Here is a 20,517-nt window from a genome sequence, read left to right on the forward strand (position 1 = left end):
CTTCACACCCTTTGTGGCAATAAAGAGTCGCAATCATCGCAAAAGAAACCCGCAAAACACAGTGTCATGCTTGTGAGAGTGTGTTTGTGACAGACGAAGACGAGGAGGGGGGAGGACGGCAGATCTGGATGTCTGGACGAAGAGGCGGACGAACGGAGCGGCTGAATGAATACCTCGTGAGTATCTACAGGGGGCTGTTTGTGGACGAGACGGAGAGGCCGTATCTCACTTTTAGTTTGGTGGCACAGCTGCTTTTCTCCCGTCCATTATCTCGACCTGGCCATCTACGGCTCTTTGTGCGTTTGTCACCCGCTTTATCTGCTCGCTTGTTCGCCGGCTTGTCCGACCACAGCGCTGACAAACTGCGATGAAAGCATGATCAACTGGAGGGACGTATTGAGCCGCCGTGTCCTTCACACATGGCTACTGAGGCCTTTTTCTGTGTGTGTGTTTGCGTTAGTCTGTCTCTTCACTCACAAATAAGCCATTAATCCACCCTCCTAGGACGCAGAGGTTTTTTGTTTTTTTCCTTCTTCTTACGCCTGCCACATTTCACAATTAAACCACGCAATGTCCATCGGCGTTTTGCATAATTAGGCCACTTATATCAAATGCAGTCAGATTCTAATGGAGCGCTGAGGGGACATATTTACTTTAATTACTACTCTCGCTATCTCCATACCTCATCCTCCCTCGGTTCGTCCTCCCCTCATCCACTCCCGGTCCTCTGGAGAGTGCAGCGGGCGACGTCGAGGGAAGTGAGACTGAAGAAGAAGAAGACTGTGTTTCCCACAAAGGTCACACCCTCCCTCAGCGGAGTTAAGATAGCGTTTGACCTTATAGCCCATTACAGCGCGGCGCTGCTCAACCACAGTCACAGGGGAGCACACGGATAAATAAAGAACTTTAAAAAACTCACTGTTTCCGACTACAAGGAAAGAATCAGGTGTGTGCATACCTGTGTGTGTCCCTCAGTGTCCTTTCAGGTTGTGCGTCTGGTGAATTCACACGTGTGCGTTTTATTTACAGGAACCTTTTAAAGTTGTCTGGCAATAACAGTGGAGTCCAAGAAAAAAAAAACCCTCCAAAGAGCACTCTAACACCACAGACTGTGTTGTCTGCGTGCTTTCATACAGGAAACAGGGAAGATAAGTAGAATGTGAAGGAGACTGAAACCTCAAAGCTCCCTACTAGAAAGCCTATTTGCCAACTGATTGTTAGAACCACAGTAACACCGGGGTACATTTAGACAGCGGAGCCTAGATTGATATTGGGCTGCTTTCACTTCAACCGTTTCATGCCCCTGTTATTCTGAGTGTTTGTGCGTCTCCGTAGGCCGTTAAAATTGCAAACTTCTCCGCAATTTTTTGATTTTTTTTCCCCCCTAAACTCTCACCCTTTATTTTGTCAGCGCGACTACGGGAGATGAAACGGCAGACAGCGCCGCGAGAGCAGACGAACGCTCTGAATGAGAAAAGAGCAAAGGAAGTGTGAGGAAAGGGTGAGGAGGAGGAAAGACAGGGGGGAATGGAAGAAAGGAAGAAATTACCCTGCCCTAATGACTGGCATTGCTCATTAGTGTCATCATTAGACTTTTGTGGCTTGTCATCCTTCATGAAAAAGTCCAAAGAGCAGCAGAGGGACGGCAGGTTCAGAAAGGACGCCGCAGAAACCTTCTGGAGGGAGAAGAGTTTCGCTGGAGGTCAGGAAGAACAAATGATGGGAAGCGGTGACGGACGTAAGGCGGGTCGATCTGTACAGTTTATAAACGGCGTGCGTGGGGCTCGTATAGCTCGAGCATCCCTCGCCGTCCTCTGCACAGGATGCTGATCCGGAGGCCTGACGCGAGAATAAACCGACCGCTATATATGATTACAAGTGACTCAACCCCAGAAATAGAAGAACTGATAGAGAGCTGTGTGTGTGTGTGAGCTCATATCTCACACCTGTTGCTGCACTCCTACAAAATAAATGGCAGCGACATGACAGGGAATGGCTGTGTCCACTCTCTCTGATAATGCTCGATCAGAGAGCCGCCTTTAGGACCCGAGTGTGTGGGCGTGAGAGGCGACTAGAGGGGGAGTCAAAGAGGAGGATAAAAGGGATAAAACGTGGCCGTCAGGTGTGTGTGTGTGTGTGTGTTTTGTGTATGTATGTGTCCCCGCGAAGGTCAGCCCTGTGCATGAGTAACAGGACACCATGGCAACCCCTCCGTCTCCAGCATCACACTTTGAACAGTTTTTTTCTCCTGGATACCACGACCTCACTCTCCTCTCCATCAGCCTCGCCCTCTCTCTCTCTCTCTCCCTGCAGTGGCTGAAACAGGAACTTTAACAGCCCCTCAGCCGCCGCGCCCATAAACGTCCATGACAGCAAATCTTCCGGCGGACACGCCCAGGTGCCAGCCCAGAATTTAAACTGTGAGTATAACTGTCATCCTCCACCGGTGAAGTGAAAGCACAGAGAGAGAGAGAGAGAAAACGGCGGAGGAAATAATGGCTGGATTAAGTTTACTAAATCACATTAATTAAGGTAAACGACCGGTTTCGCGAGGAGGAGGGCGCGGAGAGGCGACGGAGGCTGGAAGGGGAGAGCAAACAAATATATACTAAAGACAAAGAGAAGGGAGGAGAAATCAAAGTGGGGGGAAAAGAGGAGAAACAAGAATGGTTGAAAAATCCTTGCACCTGCAGCTCCCAGCTGTGTGGTGCTTATTCTGAATCATTGCTCCACGTGGAGAGACTGCTTAGTGTTCCATTTGGGAAACAGGGATTTATCACCGAGGAGGGGGCTGCTGCTGCTGCTGCTGCTGCTGCTAGTGTGTGTGTGTGTGTGTGTGTGTGTGTGTGCGAGGGCGGTGGAGGTAGGTGGGTGTGTATGGCAGCACATTGTGGAGAAGGAACTTGGCTCCCTACCTGAGAATCTGTAACCAGGTTGGAGCCCACACACCGTAATGCGGCCAGATTAGATGTTCCCGCGATTCTAAAAAAGGGCAGAGGGCTGCGGACCAGATCACTTGAGGGGGAAATACAGAAATATGCTTTTGTTTGCAGTGGTTTGCATTAGTCTGTGTTGATTCGCATCTTGAACCGTTTACATTTTTGGGTTATTCAAAGTGCATGTGTAGGTACTGATTATGACGCCCGAGGACAGAGACTCCCCCATGCAGCTAACCAGGGCCATCCCACAACTCTGGTGCCGTGTCTGAGTGTGCGTGGATAAGTGCAGATAACTAGAAATCACTAAAGTCTTGTTTCTCCGCTTTGCTGGAGACGTTGAATGAACCTCGTCAATGCAAAGCCTCCTCACCGATGTGCAAATGCGTGTGTGTAGGATGCGGCGTATACATACAAGAGAGAGCCAGAGAGTGCAGATCCCAATCAATAAAGTAGGGAGTTAAATAAATTGTTTGTAGGCGCCATTAGCCTGAACCATCAGATCAGAAGATTGGACCACAATGTGGAAATGAACCAACGGCTTATCCAATTAAAAGTGAATAATGCGCAGCACCAAAACCTACACAGGTCAAATGAGCTGAGCTGTCTGCCGCCTCCCATCCGGATGAGAGCGAGAGAGAGAGAGAGAGAGAGTCAGAGAGAGGAGCAGCACAACACAGAGTTTCCCAAATGAGCTGTTTGCCTGCCACGCTCCGGGGCTCTCCCATTGTTGCAGCGTTTAGAAATAGTCTCGCCTTGGTTGTTTTTAAAATTAGCTGCTGCTTAAAACCTTTTGCAGCGTGCCACCAGAAGAGACACCGTCATTAAGTGCAACTACATGGTGAGTGGTTCAATGGCAATTTGTGATGATCTTCAGGATGGAGGGGGGGATATATTTATCAACCAGCATCATGAGGAGGAGGAGGAGGAGGAGGATGCAGCTGGGAAAGAGCATCCCTGCAGCTGGAAGCATCCCTGCACTTTGGCAGGACAGGTGGCAACTCCTTCACACAACAGATGAGCCAAAATGTGACCCCAAAAGATGAAGTGTTAAAGAGATGTAATCACAATAAAACTCCCAGAGCCTCGCTGCTGCCCTTCCTCATTTAAATACTCCCTTAAAACACTTGATTGGCACGCTGGCAGAAGCAGCTGTTCCGCGTTACCTCCCTCTCTGCCCATATTAAAGTCATATCAAACGGGCGAGTGGCTCAATCACGGCTGGGAATTAAAAAGGCTTTATTAGATATCTCCAGAGAGAGCCCACGTCTGCGGAGACACCAGCAGACTGAGTAAAACACCCAGAGAGACGCCACGAATAACACAGCAGAGCGGCCAAGTAAGTTCTCTGTCTCTCTTTTCAGTCCCTCTGACACCCTCCTCCTCCTCCGCCGCCTTCCTCCTCCTCTCCTCTCTCTCTCTCTCTCTCTCCTCCGTGCTTTTCTGTGTTTTCCCACACACACACACACACACACACACACACACACACACACACACAAGCCCAAAGAAACGCTCAAGTTGGTGGCTGAGCGGAATATAGATGCGAGTGGAGACAAGAGCCGGAGCCGTGATTTGCACAGAGACGTAGGATACACCCCTGCGCTCTCGTTCCTTCCCTCTCTCAGACCCCATTCCCCCTCATCTCTCTCTCTTTTTCTGTCCTCTCTCGGATAAAAATAAATAAAAAATGTGAAAGGCATTCCTAAAGTGGGAGCGAGCACTGCAGATTGCCAGAAACTCGGTGCCACAAATGACAAATCGTGCGCGCAATCGAGGGGAGGATTAAAAAAAAAAACTTGCTCCGACAAGGATGGACCCGGCGGTGCAGGTGGAAGGAAGCGCTGTGATTTGCAGACACGGGACAAACTTGACAAGCCGTGAGCAGGCGGATGACCAAGAAATAAAATAATAAAAATCACCCTCTCTGTCTCACACACACACACGCAGATCTGTTCTTACCTGGTGGAAGAGGAAAGCCAAGAGGATGCGGACTCCAAGCTCCATGGTGGGTTCGAAAGAAAATCTTTTTTCTCTCTCTCTCGCTTTCTCTCTCTCTCTGGGTGGGAAACACGAACGGATTCAAGACAGGGTGATAGAGGCTGGGTCAGCTCTGCTCATAATTCCACTGTCCAAAAAGCGCCGGAGAAGAAGAGAGGAGGAAAAAGCCTTTCGCCGTAAGAGCCACCAGCTGCCAACTTCCCACCAAACACAACTGCAGTCTGATCAGCAAAGCGCCGGATAGTGAAGGAGGCGAGACCACGACCAATAGATTTATGAGTAGGACAGAGAGAGAGAGAGGGAGAGGGAGAGGAGGGAGGAGGTGAGAGAGGGGAGTGGTGGTGGTGCGGGGGTGAGGAGAGAGGAGGAGGAGGGTGAGGAAGGAAGGAGGGAGGGAGGGAGGGAGGTTGTCTCTATCTAAATAGAGCATCCCCCCCCCTAACATTTTTTGGAGTTTGGAGCTGACCGGCAGGTGCAGCTCGCAGGTTTCCAGGACTCACCAAAACACTATCTGTTCTTCTGACAGCCCGTCCATCATCTCTAAACCGGAGCCACGTCATCCCACATCCAGCGCAAAGCCAGCGTTGCGCACGGGCAGCGGCGGTTTAATGCGTCCCGTTAGCGCGCAGGGTGCCTGCGGGGCGCCCTGAGAGAAAAGAGAAACTTCAGTCATGATAGGCCACATCTGAGCTAAGGTTTACAGTAAAACTACACGCCCACATGAGGAGCATTTAGACATTCATTTAACCTGACTGGAATAGTTTTAAAAGAAAACATCATTTTTCACCCCCAGCTTCTGTTTTCCTTCCTCCCAGCTATGTGATGAATTGTTCATGTATGTTTGGAATTTTAATTGGTTGTTATGTTGCCAGAAGAAGCTTTTATTCTCGCCTTGTTCACCTCAACCTACACACCCACAAAAGGAAAATGCACTTTCAGAGGCAGGAATTGACACAAGGTCTAACCGGAGTGATCGCTGATTACTGCACAGTCAGTCGTCTTAGCCCATTTGTTCCTGCAACATACACTGTAATTAATCCAGATTAACTGTGTATGATTAATGTGCTGCTGTAACACATGCTCGCCTCTGTAGGGGAGCAACAAGGTTTGGAGGTTTAGGGAACAGGGGTCGCCGCTGTACAGAACTGAAACCTCGTACGCCGGGTTTCCACTCAATCAAACACGATTACCAGCAAGATTAGCTCTACGTACATGATGCTAAATTCAACAAACAGTCTTCTTTTCCACCTCAGAGACACAGTTAAAGAGCTGGTTTTTATTGTTATGATAGAACAGAGGTTGTCAGAAAGTTGTCGAGCTGTTCAACTGGTCGCAAATTAAGTGAGTTCATCTGCGTCCTTGTTGGGCTTTATGGCACAGTGACCAGTACAGAGACGCTCCAGAGACCAGCGACTACAAAAGGCCGCCTCCAAAATCGTACCTTTATTCCAAAGACACAATGCCACACACAGATACGTATAACAAAGGCTAGATGTCTCGCCCGCGCTGCCGGCCACGCTGGCGGCCATCTTGGTACGGTCGGCTCGCTCTCCCATAACATTGTGTTGTTGTGGTGCATAAATAACCACAACTTGCTCAATTTTCTACCAAGTTTCAAACGGTTTGGTTTGTTATAAATGTCAGTAAATGTCACTGATGGATAATGATGCTACACTCTCACGGCCAGCAACAATTTCTATTTTAATTATTTTGTATTTTGTTTATATTTTTGTAATTTGAATCGTAGCCGCGTTAATAACGTTTGTAAGAAACCAAACCGTTTGTAGATCCGTCGAGATTTCAGCGAGATAAGAGTATTTACGTTTGTGCACATCGCTCACCTTCCTTCACGTACCACAGGTTCCACCAGAGAGCTGCCCCGAGTCAAGATGGCCGAAGGGTGAGCCCGTTAGAAACGCCGCCTTTAGACATCTAGCCTTTATTGTACGTATCTATGAAGCTACAGGTAACAAGACAAAGACAAGAGCAGGCTGCTGTTCCTTCCGTATTCAGGAACTTCAATGTCAACAACTTCAGCATTTGCCATTGAAGAAATCTCTTCAGATGACAGACGACCTGCCACACGATGCTCTGGACAGCGATCCTGTTCCCCAAAATGTCCACCAACTTCTCCAAGACCTTCAGGACAGAAGCAGCATCAACAAGCTCATAAACGTTCTGCATCCAAGATGAGCGACTCATGACTGACTCTACCCATAATCAACTCCGATATAGCACACACTAGGTTGTTTCATGACGTCCGTTCTGTCGTAGCGATGTTGGAACGACATTTAATTCTTCTGATACGTTAGAAAGAATGTATAGAACATTACAAGCTGCAGGTTGGAGGATTATTTTCCCACCAATCGTGCAGAGAGTTGCATGAGAATCCATCTTGGTGTTGCTGGTGAAGTGAGAAGCAGCAGCTTCAGAGTCCCAGAGTAAAACCACACACGTCCCCTTTACAAACCAAACCTCTACAGTGGACTACATGTCATTTACGCATCATGTCCTGTCAGTATTTAGGTATATGTTGAAGTATTCCACCACATTCGATAATGTCCATGTGTAGCCTCGTCGTGTTTCCCCTCTAATCCTCTCTTCCTTTATATGCTGGTACGTACTGTAGGAGTTCTTAACTCGTACAAAACCGTCCCCCGTAAATCTGGATCCATTCCACTACACATTCTCAGCTGTAATGTAAAGTGTCACCTATTTGATAAACGCAACCTTTTTATTTCCCGCTTTTACGTTCTGCTAAGCTACAGACACGCTTCTGCTCTCGTGGACAAATTCCTTTTTCATTCTGAAGTCAGAGGAATGTCCTTGTGAAGGCTAAGACGGTGATATTCTGCAGTTTTCTTATTTTCAACCAATTCCGCGAGGAGATTCGAGTAAACAATACATCCGTTGTACAGCTGCTGTCTGGGCGGCCAGAGTCTGGCGTCTTATCTATCCGTCGTACGCTACTGAACCGGGCAGAAGGGATTTTTAAAGTGCACCAGTTGTCGGGTTACAGAGCAAATACAGTGTGAAGTTTGAGCAAATTTTAAGAAAGTTTGCAAAAATAAAGCTTGTACAAAAGGCACGCAGATGCACAGTTTGTTGTACTCCGGTCTGGTGACATCGGATCAATGCAAAAAAAAAAAAAGGAACAACGAGCTGCATTTTGGAAAGTGTGAAATAACGGTTAGTTGTTTGAACTCTTTGCTTATTTGCCTCTCCATCGGAGCAGAGTGTTCCGTCACACACCAAATTAGATTCCAGTGCATTTTGTTGAATTTGACTTTTGTCGTTTGTGTATCCAGCTTCATGAAACTTTGTTTTTCTCTGGAAATATTCACACAACAATCAAACCCACGGCTGAAAATATTCCCCAGCAGCAACAAAAGCTGTGGGTTTTTTTAAGAAAGAAAGAAAGAAAGAAAGAAAGAAAGAAAGAAAGAAAGAAAGAAAGAAAGTAAGAAAGATCCGTTTGCGTCTTCAGACTAAACAACGAGGGCTTGAAGCTGAAGCCACACACATGAAAAGTCAATACAGACTTTGTCACAATCACACGCCTTTATTTTGAAAGACGAGCTCCTGCTCAGGTGTCCTTGAGTAAAAACACTCGATAGCTAAAGTCACGCTGTTGTGTAACTGACTGTGACCTCTGAGTTTCCAGCTGAGAATAATCAATTAACTACCACATAATTATTAAAGTGGAGGAAGGCTCATTTGAATTCAGCCCCGCAGCTGATTAGTCCTGGTAGCATAAAACATACCGTCATGTCGCCTTTCTGAGGGATGATGAGGAACAAAAGTGCGTACGAACGAGGAATAAGTTGCCACGTGATATTTGCAAACGACAAGAGTTTGTTCTCATTGGACCGACTCTCCACACGTCTCAGGATTTTATTCAACTTTAAAAAAAAAAAAAGGCGAGATGTTTTGAATGATGGCCGAGGTTTAGACATCAGCCGATCCAGACGTTACTCAGCGAGCACCAAAGTTTTTCTCATTCTGGGCCCAAAGGTCAGATGTCTATAAAAGCAGCCCATCCGTCTTTCTTAAGGGGCAGAGCTGTCACAGAGCACACTTAATCTTCATGCAAAGTACCCTTAACCTCCAACACACAGACAAATCATAGAGTGAAACAGATGGATGAGTCTGCTGTTCGACGGAGAGGCAACTGAACTCGGGAGATAATGGAAACATTCAGAGCTGCCGTCTGTCCGTCTCCTTCACCGGTTCTGTCGGTTTCTCGCTGCCGCAAACATTCATAAGAATGTATATAACGCTGTGACAGATTTCCGCATGTATCCATCTTGAGCGGGGGGAAGGAGGCGAAGAGGTGAGCGCCGCACAAAAAGCCAGGTCGAGGTTTTCGTATCTCTCAGAGCAAGAAAAAGCAGTCGAACTCTCGCCGCTTCCCTTTTTTTCCGATGGATGTGAAAAATGAAGGCGAGAATTGTTGTGACGCCTGAGGAATTGCTTTTCCGCCACAATTTTTTCTCGCCATATTCATTTATCAGCGAGGTAAAGACGTTGGGAATGTATCGCCGATGACTGCCCGCTTCACAGAATACCAGTTGGGGCTGTGGAAGAACCGGGAATGTGATGGAAATGATCGATAACGTGTCTGGATGAAGAATAAAATGTCAAACAGCGTCTAGCGCCCCCTCAGGATTCTTTTTTTTTGGGAATCACAAAAACGTTCGGCGCGGCTCGAGTGGAATGAACAGATCCTGAGGTAGACGTAGAGACGCTTCCACTCAGTCAGTCATCAGCCCAAAACATCCACGAGTCACTTTTTAAACATAGAAACAGATGATTTTTAATTGCAATATTGTGGATTCATTTTTTGGCTAATTTTCTGCTCCTCCTGAACCGAGCTGTTGATTTATGATAATTTTATGTGTCAGTCCTGATACCTAACTTTGTCGTTAGCACCCCTCAGATATTTCTGTCAACCACACGCGATGCTGCCAGATTGCTGAGTTATTAAAAGAAGGTATCAAAAGTTACTGTTAGGTTTTTTTGTAACACTCTGAATTTGGCTCTCATCCACTTTCTGGTTTTTCAAGACTCTAACACAAGTTTTCTAAGAATACGGTCACAAATTATAGCCGTTAAACAAAAGCTATTTCAGGCCGCTTCACACAAACGCACATTTGTGTGAAACGGGGATGTAATACGCAGCCAGTTAAGCAAGAAAGGAAAAATACATTCTCACCTGTGAATAACTTAAGCTAACATAGAGGTGCAACGATGAACCATAACATTAAAACCCACCTGCCCAATATTGTGTTGGTCGCTCTTGTGCTCTGACCCATCATGGCATAGATGCAGGAGATGTTCTGTGGTGTTTGGGATCACAGCTTTTGGGTCCTGTGGGCTGTGAGGTGGGTCTGCATTGATCAGGATTGGGATCTGGAGGCTCAGGTCAATGCTTTAGGCTCTTTGTTGGGTGCCTCAATCCTTCCCAGTGCAGCAGGACACATCATCCTGCAGAGTAATGAGAAAATGGATGTTGTACACTTCACCTGTCCCTGTACATGCAATATATCATTTACATACATATGATCTGCTGTATTTCACTTCATCAGATTTTATAATTTATTTCAGAATGACATGTGTTTGGGGGTGACTGTGTTGCATCATGCCTGAGCTTTTACAACAGTTAAATGAACACAGTAAGGACAAAAACGAGGAATTTTAAATAGGCCAGTTTATTTAAAATCCAGTTTTTCCTTGTTCTAGCACACAATCATGAGCCCCCTGCGTCTCTGCAGTCGCCCAGATACGACAAACAACCGTTCCCTTGTTTCTTTCCGTCCTCCATAGATTAAAACAGTACGTCTCTGAATGCCTGTTGAGACGTCGCAAGAGTTTTGACTCGTCGAGGGGGTGTGATAGGGAGCTTTAAAAGTGGAGGTTGTGGAGGAGGAAGGGGAGGTGATGTGCAGATCTGTAGAGGTTGGTGTAGCAGCGATGTGGAGATCGTGGAGCGGCGGGGTGAATGAACGCTGCCTCGGGTATAAATGGGTGTGAGGAAGCGAACTATTGGGCAGAAAAGGGGGCTTGTGACCAGCTCTGTGTCAAAGATATAGCTCCAGAAAACATGACCAAACATCATTATGATGCAGCATTAAGGTGGCTAATGTAGCTTCAGATGGTGCACCAACAATCTAGTGTTGTACTTCCACAAAGTTAGAAGACAGAAATATGGACACAGCACCTTATGGCAACTTTCCTGCCTGGTAAAAACACTCAGTCAAGATAATGCTAATGACATGACTTTAATGATAACACAAGACATACAGCAGGTACTTTCATTATTCATCAGGTTTGGCCGATTAGATTTAGAGTCTGTCAATACAGGTTTGTGGTAATGTATAGGAAAGGGAAAGCAAATATCGTGTATACCCTAGATGTTAATAGAAGGAGTTAAAAACTAATTTATTACTAATGCAATGGGGGGAAAGAAAAGAACAATATTAAATTATGTTCAGACGGTCGTACAGGTTTACGGTAACAGCGTGTGGGATATATATTGAATTGCCCAGAAGAAGAAAAAAAAATGAGCGTTTGATCGTTAACACAATACAAATCCTCAGCGGTCCTGAAACCTTGAACTATACGGCAACATAACCATGTATACATGCTTCCAATTATTCAGATTCATTGGGCTAATCATCCGTAACAACAACACGAACACACAGGGGACACGCAGAAGCAATTAGCTCCATTTATCTGATTTAGGCCACAAAACCTGCTCTCCCTCCTTCTCCCTCTCTTTGGTAAACAAAATCGTTTTCTTCGCCATTTAGCAGGAAGAGGAAACGCTGTCACTTCTGGCAAGAATGAAGTTTTCAGTGAAGTCCGGCATGTGCATCGTCCCACATGTCTCATTCGTGTGTGAGCCGAGTGGCCTCTGCGGGTTTCACAATGAGCCCAAGCACCCTGAGAGATGTTGCCACTAGATGGGGTAGAAGTGTTCACACCCAAGTGACCGAATGTGGAACATCTGAGGAGCAAAGTTTTACTGAAGAGGAAGAAAGAAAAAGACTAAAAAAACACTTCTGTAGTGAAACATGTATTCATGTTTCCACTGGAATCCTCCATGAGCGAAACAAGAAGTTTTCAAATGTAGAAAAAAAAACACCCCACTGTGCTTTCAGCCAGTGTTTCCACCCCTTTGCCCCTCTCCTGCAATGGGGCAAAGGGACTTCTTCTCTTTAAAACAACCTCTACAAGTGGGAGCCTCAGTAAAGAGCCCCGGGCCTGACATCTTTTCTCTCTCTCCAGAGGCCCACGCCGGGAATCCACCGTCTTCCCTGTAGATCAAACTGCAGATCTGAGGATATTCAGAGTGTGTCGTTCTCCCTTTTACTCCCCCTCTGCCTCCCTTCACATGCAACAGACCTGACCGACTTCAGGGAAGCGAAGCAGACTCTGTGTTTTCCTGGGAGACAGACGGTTGGATCACTAAACCTGACATCTGGATGCCACACAACAATTCTTGTTGCCTGGGGAGAACAAGAGTCGAAACTACAAGCAAACACAATAAACCCTGGGATTCTGTGTACTTTGTTTTTTTTGTTGTTTTTTTTTACATCTTTCCTGGATGTAAGAACATCTGAAAATAGCAGAATCATTGTTCAGTGAAGTGAATATAAAATATTCCCGAAGATGAAGCGGTCAGACTATACGGTGGAGCTATGGGTATTGTTAGATCAAATAAAAATACAAACCTGACGTGATTTATTTACAGGATTTGGTTTTAGGGATATAACATTCAAAATCCAAAATTTAATACCCAGCGGGAAACATTCAGCAGCTCCGTTATCAGACAGCGTTTGGCTGTTTTCTCATAGTCTGGGCTCGGCTCCTTATTTCCAGGATAAATATAATTTCAGACGATTGTGTTTCCACCATTGTTGTAGCAGTTTTAGGAAGGATCTCTCTTTTTGTTTGTTTGTTTGTTTGACAATCCCCCTGTACACAAAGTGAGGTAAGGATGGTTTCCTAAGTTTGCCTGCCTCCCAAAAATGAGGTTTACATCACCTCTCAGTAATTGCATTAAGTTCAACAACATTAAAACCCAACAGTTTACATTTCCTACAGTAGAAACACAGGCCCCAGAGTGAGAAAGTCAGTGTATGTTCCATTACTGAGAGCTTGACTTTTTTCCAGTGCTCCTTTATTTTTGATAACAGGGTCGATGCTCCTCTGTACCGACGATACCGAGTGTCTGCAGAGATGCTCTGCCTTACTTCAGAGGCTCCTTCTTTCAGCTGCTCTTTGCCTGAAGGGTTGTGTTGCTCTGCCTTTATCTTTAAAATACCCCAAAAGGTGCTCCATTGGATTCAAGGAGGCGGTTTGCTCGGCCAGCTCGTAGTTTTTTTTACTTTTTCCATCTTCTTGTGTGATTTTGGCGGCGTGCTTCGGATCATTACCGTGTTGGTTTCTTCTTTTCAGCCAGCGTTTTGGTTCATCACCGTGTCATCTTACACTCCTGCAGACTGATCGCCTATCGATTGCTGTCACTGTGAGGCGTATGCATTCACTGTGGCCGTCCTGACTAGGTTCATGCTAAACATGCTTTACTCATCTGAGCAGGAACAAAAACCTCTTGCTCTCATCTGACCAAAGAATGCATTCCCAATATGTGGACGTCTTCTTTTTATGCATGTAAGCAAAGTTTCATGTCACGGCTTCGTGCTAGAGAGCAAGCAACGGGTTTTCACTACTTCTACAGAGCTTCACGGTGTTCTTCACACTATCGGAGCTTTAATAGGAACTTCCACTGAGTCTGAAGCACTTGAACGTGTGTTTTTGTTCATGTAATAATCTTTAGAGAACGCCCTCCTGATTACTGCTGCAACTGGGTTTAGATTGATTTATAGCTGTCACTAATCCTCCTGTATCCTAGCATCCTTGTGAAGCCATTTTAAAATTCCTCTTTTCCATGTGGAGCCATGATGCAGACACAGGCTCAAGCATTCACAGGTCGTTTTATAACTAATTAGCCTTTTTGGAAATCACAAGTATATTCACTTTTGTTGCTCTGGGTTTCTACTTCAGGTGGTGTGTTTCGGCAGAATATTTCCAAAGCATCTGTTTTTAAATAAGAATATAAATAAAAATAATAAAATACTTATGAAAGGAAGCAGTTATTGAGTGATGATGCAACCTGAAATCTTTGAACATTCAGGTGATTTTACGCCGGGTTGTCCTCCCTTCTGCCGTACGTTGCACAAGGATGGTAACACACGGCTGTTATTTACATATGCAGCAATCACAGAGCTGCATTATAATTCATTTGGAGTCGTGCCTCTGGCTATCTGCCAAATGTATGTCCAGTATTCTAGATAGAGCTAACCCTATCCTTAACCCCCCCAAACAACTCTTCAGGGAGATATCTGACTCTTTAGCCTTTTCAATATGTTCAGTATCAGGTGGGGATGAGCAGGTAGTCGGTGGTGGGTTTTAATCGCCGCCGACTGCATCAACAAAACAGAAAAACGCTATCAGAGCTAAAGAGTTAAAGTCAACCAAACAGTCGCTTTCCAGCTACGTGAACCGCATAATTATTTTATAAAGGTTCGTTATGACGAGCGACCCCTTTCTCATTGTTGTTTTTACGCTGTCCATTGTCACTGTAAACATATTGATTATCACTTCTTCAAGGTTAACAAAAGATTGATACAGAACATAAAAAAAACCTCAGCAGCTCGGCGAGGACGCACAAAACAGAAGCGCTCTGAGCAGAACAACAATGGCAATACGCTACCACGCTCACCATGACAAGGTCAGCATGCCTTTGTTTGGGAGAAACAGGTTTTTCCTGTTTGAGACCTGGTGGTGCCCTCTGTCGCCCCGCAGCAGGGAGCTTCTGGCTTCAAACCTGTTGGCTGGCCGAGACCTTTAGTTGTGGAGTTTGCATGTCCTCTCTGTGTCCATGTGGGTTTTTCCAAGACAGAGACCAGAGACATGTACGACAAGTTATTTGGTGATTGGCTCTGTCTGTTTGTGTCCGCCCTGTGATGGGCTTAGTCCAAACTGCACACTACAGCCCCGTATCTACAGAATAAAACAGGTAATGAGACAAAGCGGCATGTTGACCAAAGTTATTACAATTCATCCTGAGGGGAATGTGAGTGAACCAGCAGTTCATTCAATTGCTTGATGACAAATGTCAGTTATTTCCCAGGCCTGGGATAAATAAAGTATTTTTCTATTTCGATTCCATTCTATGTCAGTATGGACCAAAGTTGAACCATTTCTTAGCCACGCTATGTGTATGGCTCAACAGTCAACATGAAGCAATGCAAAGAGAAAGCCCTGTGATTTATATGGCTACCATCAACCCCACACACTTCCCTGTGAATTCTGTGTGTCGCAGGAGCATCAAACTTTGGCTGGAGTGTTAACAGTATGTAAGTAGTGATGACATGGTGACAGGTCTGATCTGAACCGCATCCGGTCCGGTTGGATGAACTCGTATATCTCAGTATCAACAGTTGACCGTGGTGCTGCTTTGGAGAAAGTTTTTTAACATCTAAAAAACAAAAATCAAAGGTATAGCGTCTAAACCAGACGTAGAGAGACTAATCCATGTGTTTGTCTCCAGGTCAGACTGCTGTAACGGCTGCTCTCTGGCCTCTTTAAATGAGCTGTAAGATGACTGCAGTTGATCCAGAACGCTGCTGCTCGAGTCCTGACTAGAACCAGGAAGTACCACCATATCAGTCCAAGTCTCTGCGCTGGCTTCCTGTCGCTCAGAGAATTGACTTTAAAACAGCTTTGCTTGTGTCCAAGTCTCTTCATGGTCCAGCACCGAAGTGCATCTCTGACATGTTGGTGCCATCTGACCCATGTAGGGCTCTGAGAACCTCAGGGAGGGTCTCCTGCTGGTGCCCAGAGCCAGGACCAAACACGATGAGACTAGAACTATGACTACTACTACTACTATTACCACCACTAGTCTGAGAACCTCAGGGAGGGTCTCCTGCTGGTGCCCAGAGTCAGGACCAAACAAGGTGAGGCTACAACTACCACCACTTCTGCTACTACTACTGCTACCACTACTACTACTGGAACTACTACTACCACTTCTACTACTACTACTACCACTAGTCTGAGAACCCTAGGGACGGGTCTCCTGCTGGTGCCCAGAATCAGGACTAAACACGATGACACTAGAACTACCACAACTAGAACTACTACTACTACTACTGCTACTGCTACCACTACCACTAGAACTACAACTACCACTTGTACTGCTACTACTACTACTACTACTACTACTACTACTACTACTATGATTACTACTACTGCCACTACTACTACTACCACTACCACTACTACTACTAGAACTACAACTACTATGACTACTAGAACTACTACTACTACTACTACTCTGAGAACCACAGGGAGGGTCTCCTGCTGGTTCCAAGAGTCAGGACCAAACACGGTGAGACTAGAACTACCACGACTAGAACTACTACTATGACTACTACTACTACTGCCACTACTACTACTACTGCTACCACTACTACTAGAACTACTATTACCACTTCTACTACTAGTACGACCACTACTAGTCCGAGAAACTCAGGGAGGGTCTCCTGCTGATGCCCAAAGTCAGGACCAAACACGGTGAGGCTAGAACTACTACTACTACTACTACTACTACTACTACTACTACTACTACTAGCCTGAGAGGTCTGAGGGGTCTCCTGCTGGTGCCTGACCTTGCTCTGTCTAATCCAGAGGAACGGAGGCAGTGATAAAAGCACATGAATGCTTGCGGTTGTACTTTTCACGTGTCCACAAACATCTGGCCGTACCCCACAGTGAGGTGCATGTAGTCTGACTCACCAAACGTAGCCTGTGGGTATAAACTTGACTAAATATATGACACAGCATCATCCTCCTCTTCAGCTGTCTGCATGTTGCCGTTTTCAAAATCCCCCACAGCCACAGGAAACAACAACCTCCAAGCTGGCAACCTGGACTTTGAAAAGTTCTGATGAAAACTTGGCTCATGCAGTAAAACGGGCCTGCTTGGTAGTTTTGGTTATAAAGATCTACAAAGAATACAGCATTCTTGCATGTTTGCCCAACGGTTACGAAAAAAAAAAGGTCTAATTTTCCAGGCCAGAGCATTTTTTTGCCCTAAAGCAGAATAATTAAGAGTGCAGCCAACCAGGAAAACCTTCTGGCGCTGAGGCAGCACTGGTGAGACACGGTGGCTACGCAAGACAGCTGGCTACGCTGTACAAACGCTTTCACCAGTTATGGATCGGATATTAGTTAGCAGGTAAAACTGATTTGAGCTCATCAAGAGAATATTTATCCATCTCTTGTGTTAGTTAAAAAAAATATTAATAACTGGTACTGCTGTGTGTGAGGATCTCACACAAAGAAAAAACAAGAAAAAGCTGCTTTATGAAGCTTATATATGACATGACAACATGATAAAGAGTCAAAGCTTGGGCTGTTGCTAATTTTAGTACCTGGAGTACAAGAAGCTAATCCTCTATGACTTGCAAGCACTTATTTCTAAGGAGCGTCGCATCAACTTAAATAGATTTAACTTTTTATATTCTCACACCACATCCTGAAATAAAACTACCTTGTTCACTTTACTGGAGATATTTACAACCATCGATCCTGAGCTGGCTTGGGGAACCGGAGCAGATGGTAAGTAGCCAACGAGTGACTGAGCGTGGCCTCGTCGCAATAAACTATTGTTATAGTCCAGAATAAATTAGGTTTATAACCATAAAACTTTGCGAATGGCCGAGATAAATCAGTGCTGGGGAGGATTAGACACCCATTCATAAATTCTCACTGGTGAATTTTCTACATGCACGGACGCAACTCTTTGTTTACTCTCACGTTTCACATCTCAGTCGCAGGCGTCACAATCACAACACTCCAATCAGATGATGCTGTGTTCGTTGTCAAGTGCCTAAATAAGCACTCTGAGCCGCAGTCAGAGTGAGAAAAGATGAAGAAATAACAGGGATGAGCTGAGTCACGGCATGTTTTCTGAACTTTCTCCTGCGCGCTGCTGCCTGAGCGTTGTGCAGTGTCAAAGCGGTACTTATTTCAGTTCTCGTTTTAAAATGTAGATATCCGTCCTTACACCCGATCACACGCGGGAGCTGCAGAAAACAACCACAGTTTTACACTGCTGGGCACTAAGCAGCACCACTGGAGCAGCTGGGTGCATTGCTTAAGGGCACTTCAGTGGTAGTATTGACGGATGTGCAAGCAAGTATTACTGATTTATTTCTCAGTTCAGATTCTTTTGTACGAACTTATACCCCCGTATAGATCTCTGCTCTCTGGGTCCTTCCCAGCATCCCAACGTATCATGGATAGCTTATAAAAAAAGATGCGCTGTACGTGAGGGGGTTTGATTCCTGCTAATATAAGATTTTCTAGACGTCAGACTGCCAGAAACCAACATCTATAATCTGATAGAAGAGCTGAACTGAGCACATAATTGGCTGCTTCTGCGCTGTACAGCTGTTGGCAGCGACAACAACACTTCCCTTTAATGCTTTTCAAAACTGCAATCACTTTCTCTTATATATCTTTGACAGAGTTAATAGCTTAAAGCTAATTCAATAACAATCAAAGGGTGTTGCTGCATGTCTGTACTTTTTTTTCCACCCTCATTATTATTTCTAACTCCTATTTAACAGCTTTGTACATACAGCGACGTGCATCTATACGAGGACAGAATGACGTTTGAGCCGCGGTTGGAACACATTGTACAGACTACTTGAACATAATAAGACCTTCAAAAGACATATATAACATTCAAAAGCGATATTTGTTCTAGATGGAAGTAGATTGTTGCTTCGCTTTGCTTTACAGTGAGGTAGATAACTGAAGATGTTGCTGTCTCGTTAATGTCGCTAAAATGCTGCATTCGTCAGACAAACGAACACTGCATGATAGCAAACATGTGCCCAGTTCTGAGGAGTTCTTTTGGCCTCGGAAACACAACCTGTGCATCAAAGGTCCATGGCTGGATTCGAGCCGAGGCGACTCCCATCCTGCTCCATGATGATGCCATTTGTTATGGAGGTTGAATGTCACCAGGAATGGTACTGTGATTACTTTGGTGACCCCTCTGACCTTCTATCTCATGCCACAGTGACCAACGTTTCAGTCCTTAATAAGCTGTTGAAGACGCCACAAAAATCCTATTAAATTTAATGTGTATGTGTACCTAATGGCAATTAGAACCGCAGCTATTTGATTCTGATTTCGAAGGCTTACAGGTGGTCGAGCCCAGCATTTAAGGCTTTAAGTGCAGCCAAATGATCGGTTCTTTTGTCAAACATTTTCTTTGTATAATGTGATGTGATTAACGTTGCGACCTAGAGCAGCCTCTCACGGCGCTTCAGACGTTCAGCTGTGTTCCTTTCAATCAAATCGTGAGAACTACCTAAATTATGTACAGGTAATGAATGCGCTTGAGAAAGGTACAAGTGGAAAGGCTATTGATCGGTTTCCATCCCACTCATTCAGAGGCCTCTTCTCCAGTAATTTCTGCTTTACAGCCTTGCTACACTGTTTATTTACTCGGAGTGTAAAATGTTTGATTGCGGTACGTTCTGTACAAAAACGGACGCTTTAACTGGTTTTACATGTACGGACTCTTGCATAAAGGGTATTTTAAAAATGTAAACCGGAAACATTTAGACACACAAAATGTACAAGCTGTTGTTCACTCGGTTGCATGTTTTCCATTTACGGATGCATTAAGCTCTCTCTCTGCCTCTCTATGTATGTATTAGGCGCTCGCTTGCAAACATTATGTAACTGCAACAACACATAGACTCTGAAGTGGGGTACTTCCTGTTGCTGTGCATGTAGGTGAGATCCTCGTGTACCTTCAAAGATTCAACATTACTCTCATGTTGATTCTACTACAACATATGCACAGTGCCTATATGCGATTATAGACAAAGTAAGAACAGATTTCTACATGGTGTTGTCGATCAATTAAAAAAATCTATAAGTGCAAGCATTCACCCATTTCATGTCAGTATTTTAATTAAGCTTGTGTGGATCATTTAGCACAGCGGTCCCCAACCACCGGGCCGTGGGTCATTTGGTACCGGGCCGCACGGATAGAATAAAAACGTTTTATTGGTTTATTTGTATTTCCAGCAGAGTCTGCAGGGTGTTTTATTTTGAAACATGACTCGCTCGTCTTCCCGTCACTTCCGTTTGTGTTCGTTTCAGTTTTTATGGCCGGCTGCTAAACGAAGCCGTCAGTCAAAAACCAAACGTCTCAAGAGAGCTGCTTTGGAAAGTGGGAGAGACTTGATACTGAGACAGAGAAAAAGTAAACATGTTAAGCAATAAAAAATAATTTTATTTATTTATGACAGTTTTTAATAGAAAAAAAAAACAGTTATTGTTTGTTAGGTGCGCAATGACCGGTCCGTAGAAAAATTTCTTGCTTAAAACCGGTCCGTGGTGCAAAAAAGGTTGAAGACCGCTGATTTAGCACATCTGGACGCTGCATTTCTACCCCATAGTTCTGTGTAGAACCGCTCCAGCT

The 20,517-nt window shown here is 45.1% G+C and overlaps 1 protein-coding gene across 1 annotated transcript in view; it reads right to left on the reverse strand.

Moving 5' to 3' along the window:
• LOC103369407 (cadherin-13-like) overlaps positions 1-5,147 on the reverse strand; it is a gene marked incomplete at its 3' end in the record, with an annotated part of 164,082 nt that extends 158,935 nt beyond the window's left edge. Inside the window, exon 1 of the mRNA XM_008298117.1 lies at positions 4,896-5,147. Within this exon, the coding sequence (XP_008296339.1) occupies positions 4,896-4,940 (45 nt within the window). The remainder of the gene's footprint in view (positions 1-4,895) is intronic.
• Between the last annotated feature and the right edge of the window lie 15,370 nt (positions 5,148-20,517).

Source organism: Stegastes partitus, unplaced genomic scaffold (genome assembly GCF_000690725.1).
Source record: "Stegastes partitus isolate 25-593 unplaced genomic scaffold, Stegastes_partitus-1.0.2 Scaffold1284, whole genome shotgun sequence".
Classification (NCBI taxonomy): domain Eukaryota; kingdom Metazoa; phylum Chordata; class Actinopteri; family Pomacentridae; genus Stegastes; species Stegastes partitus.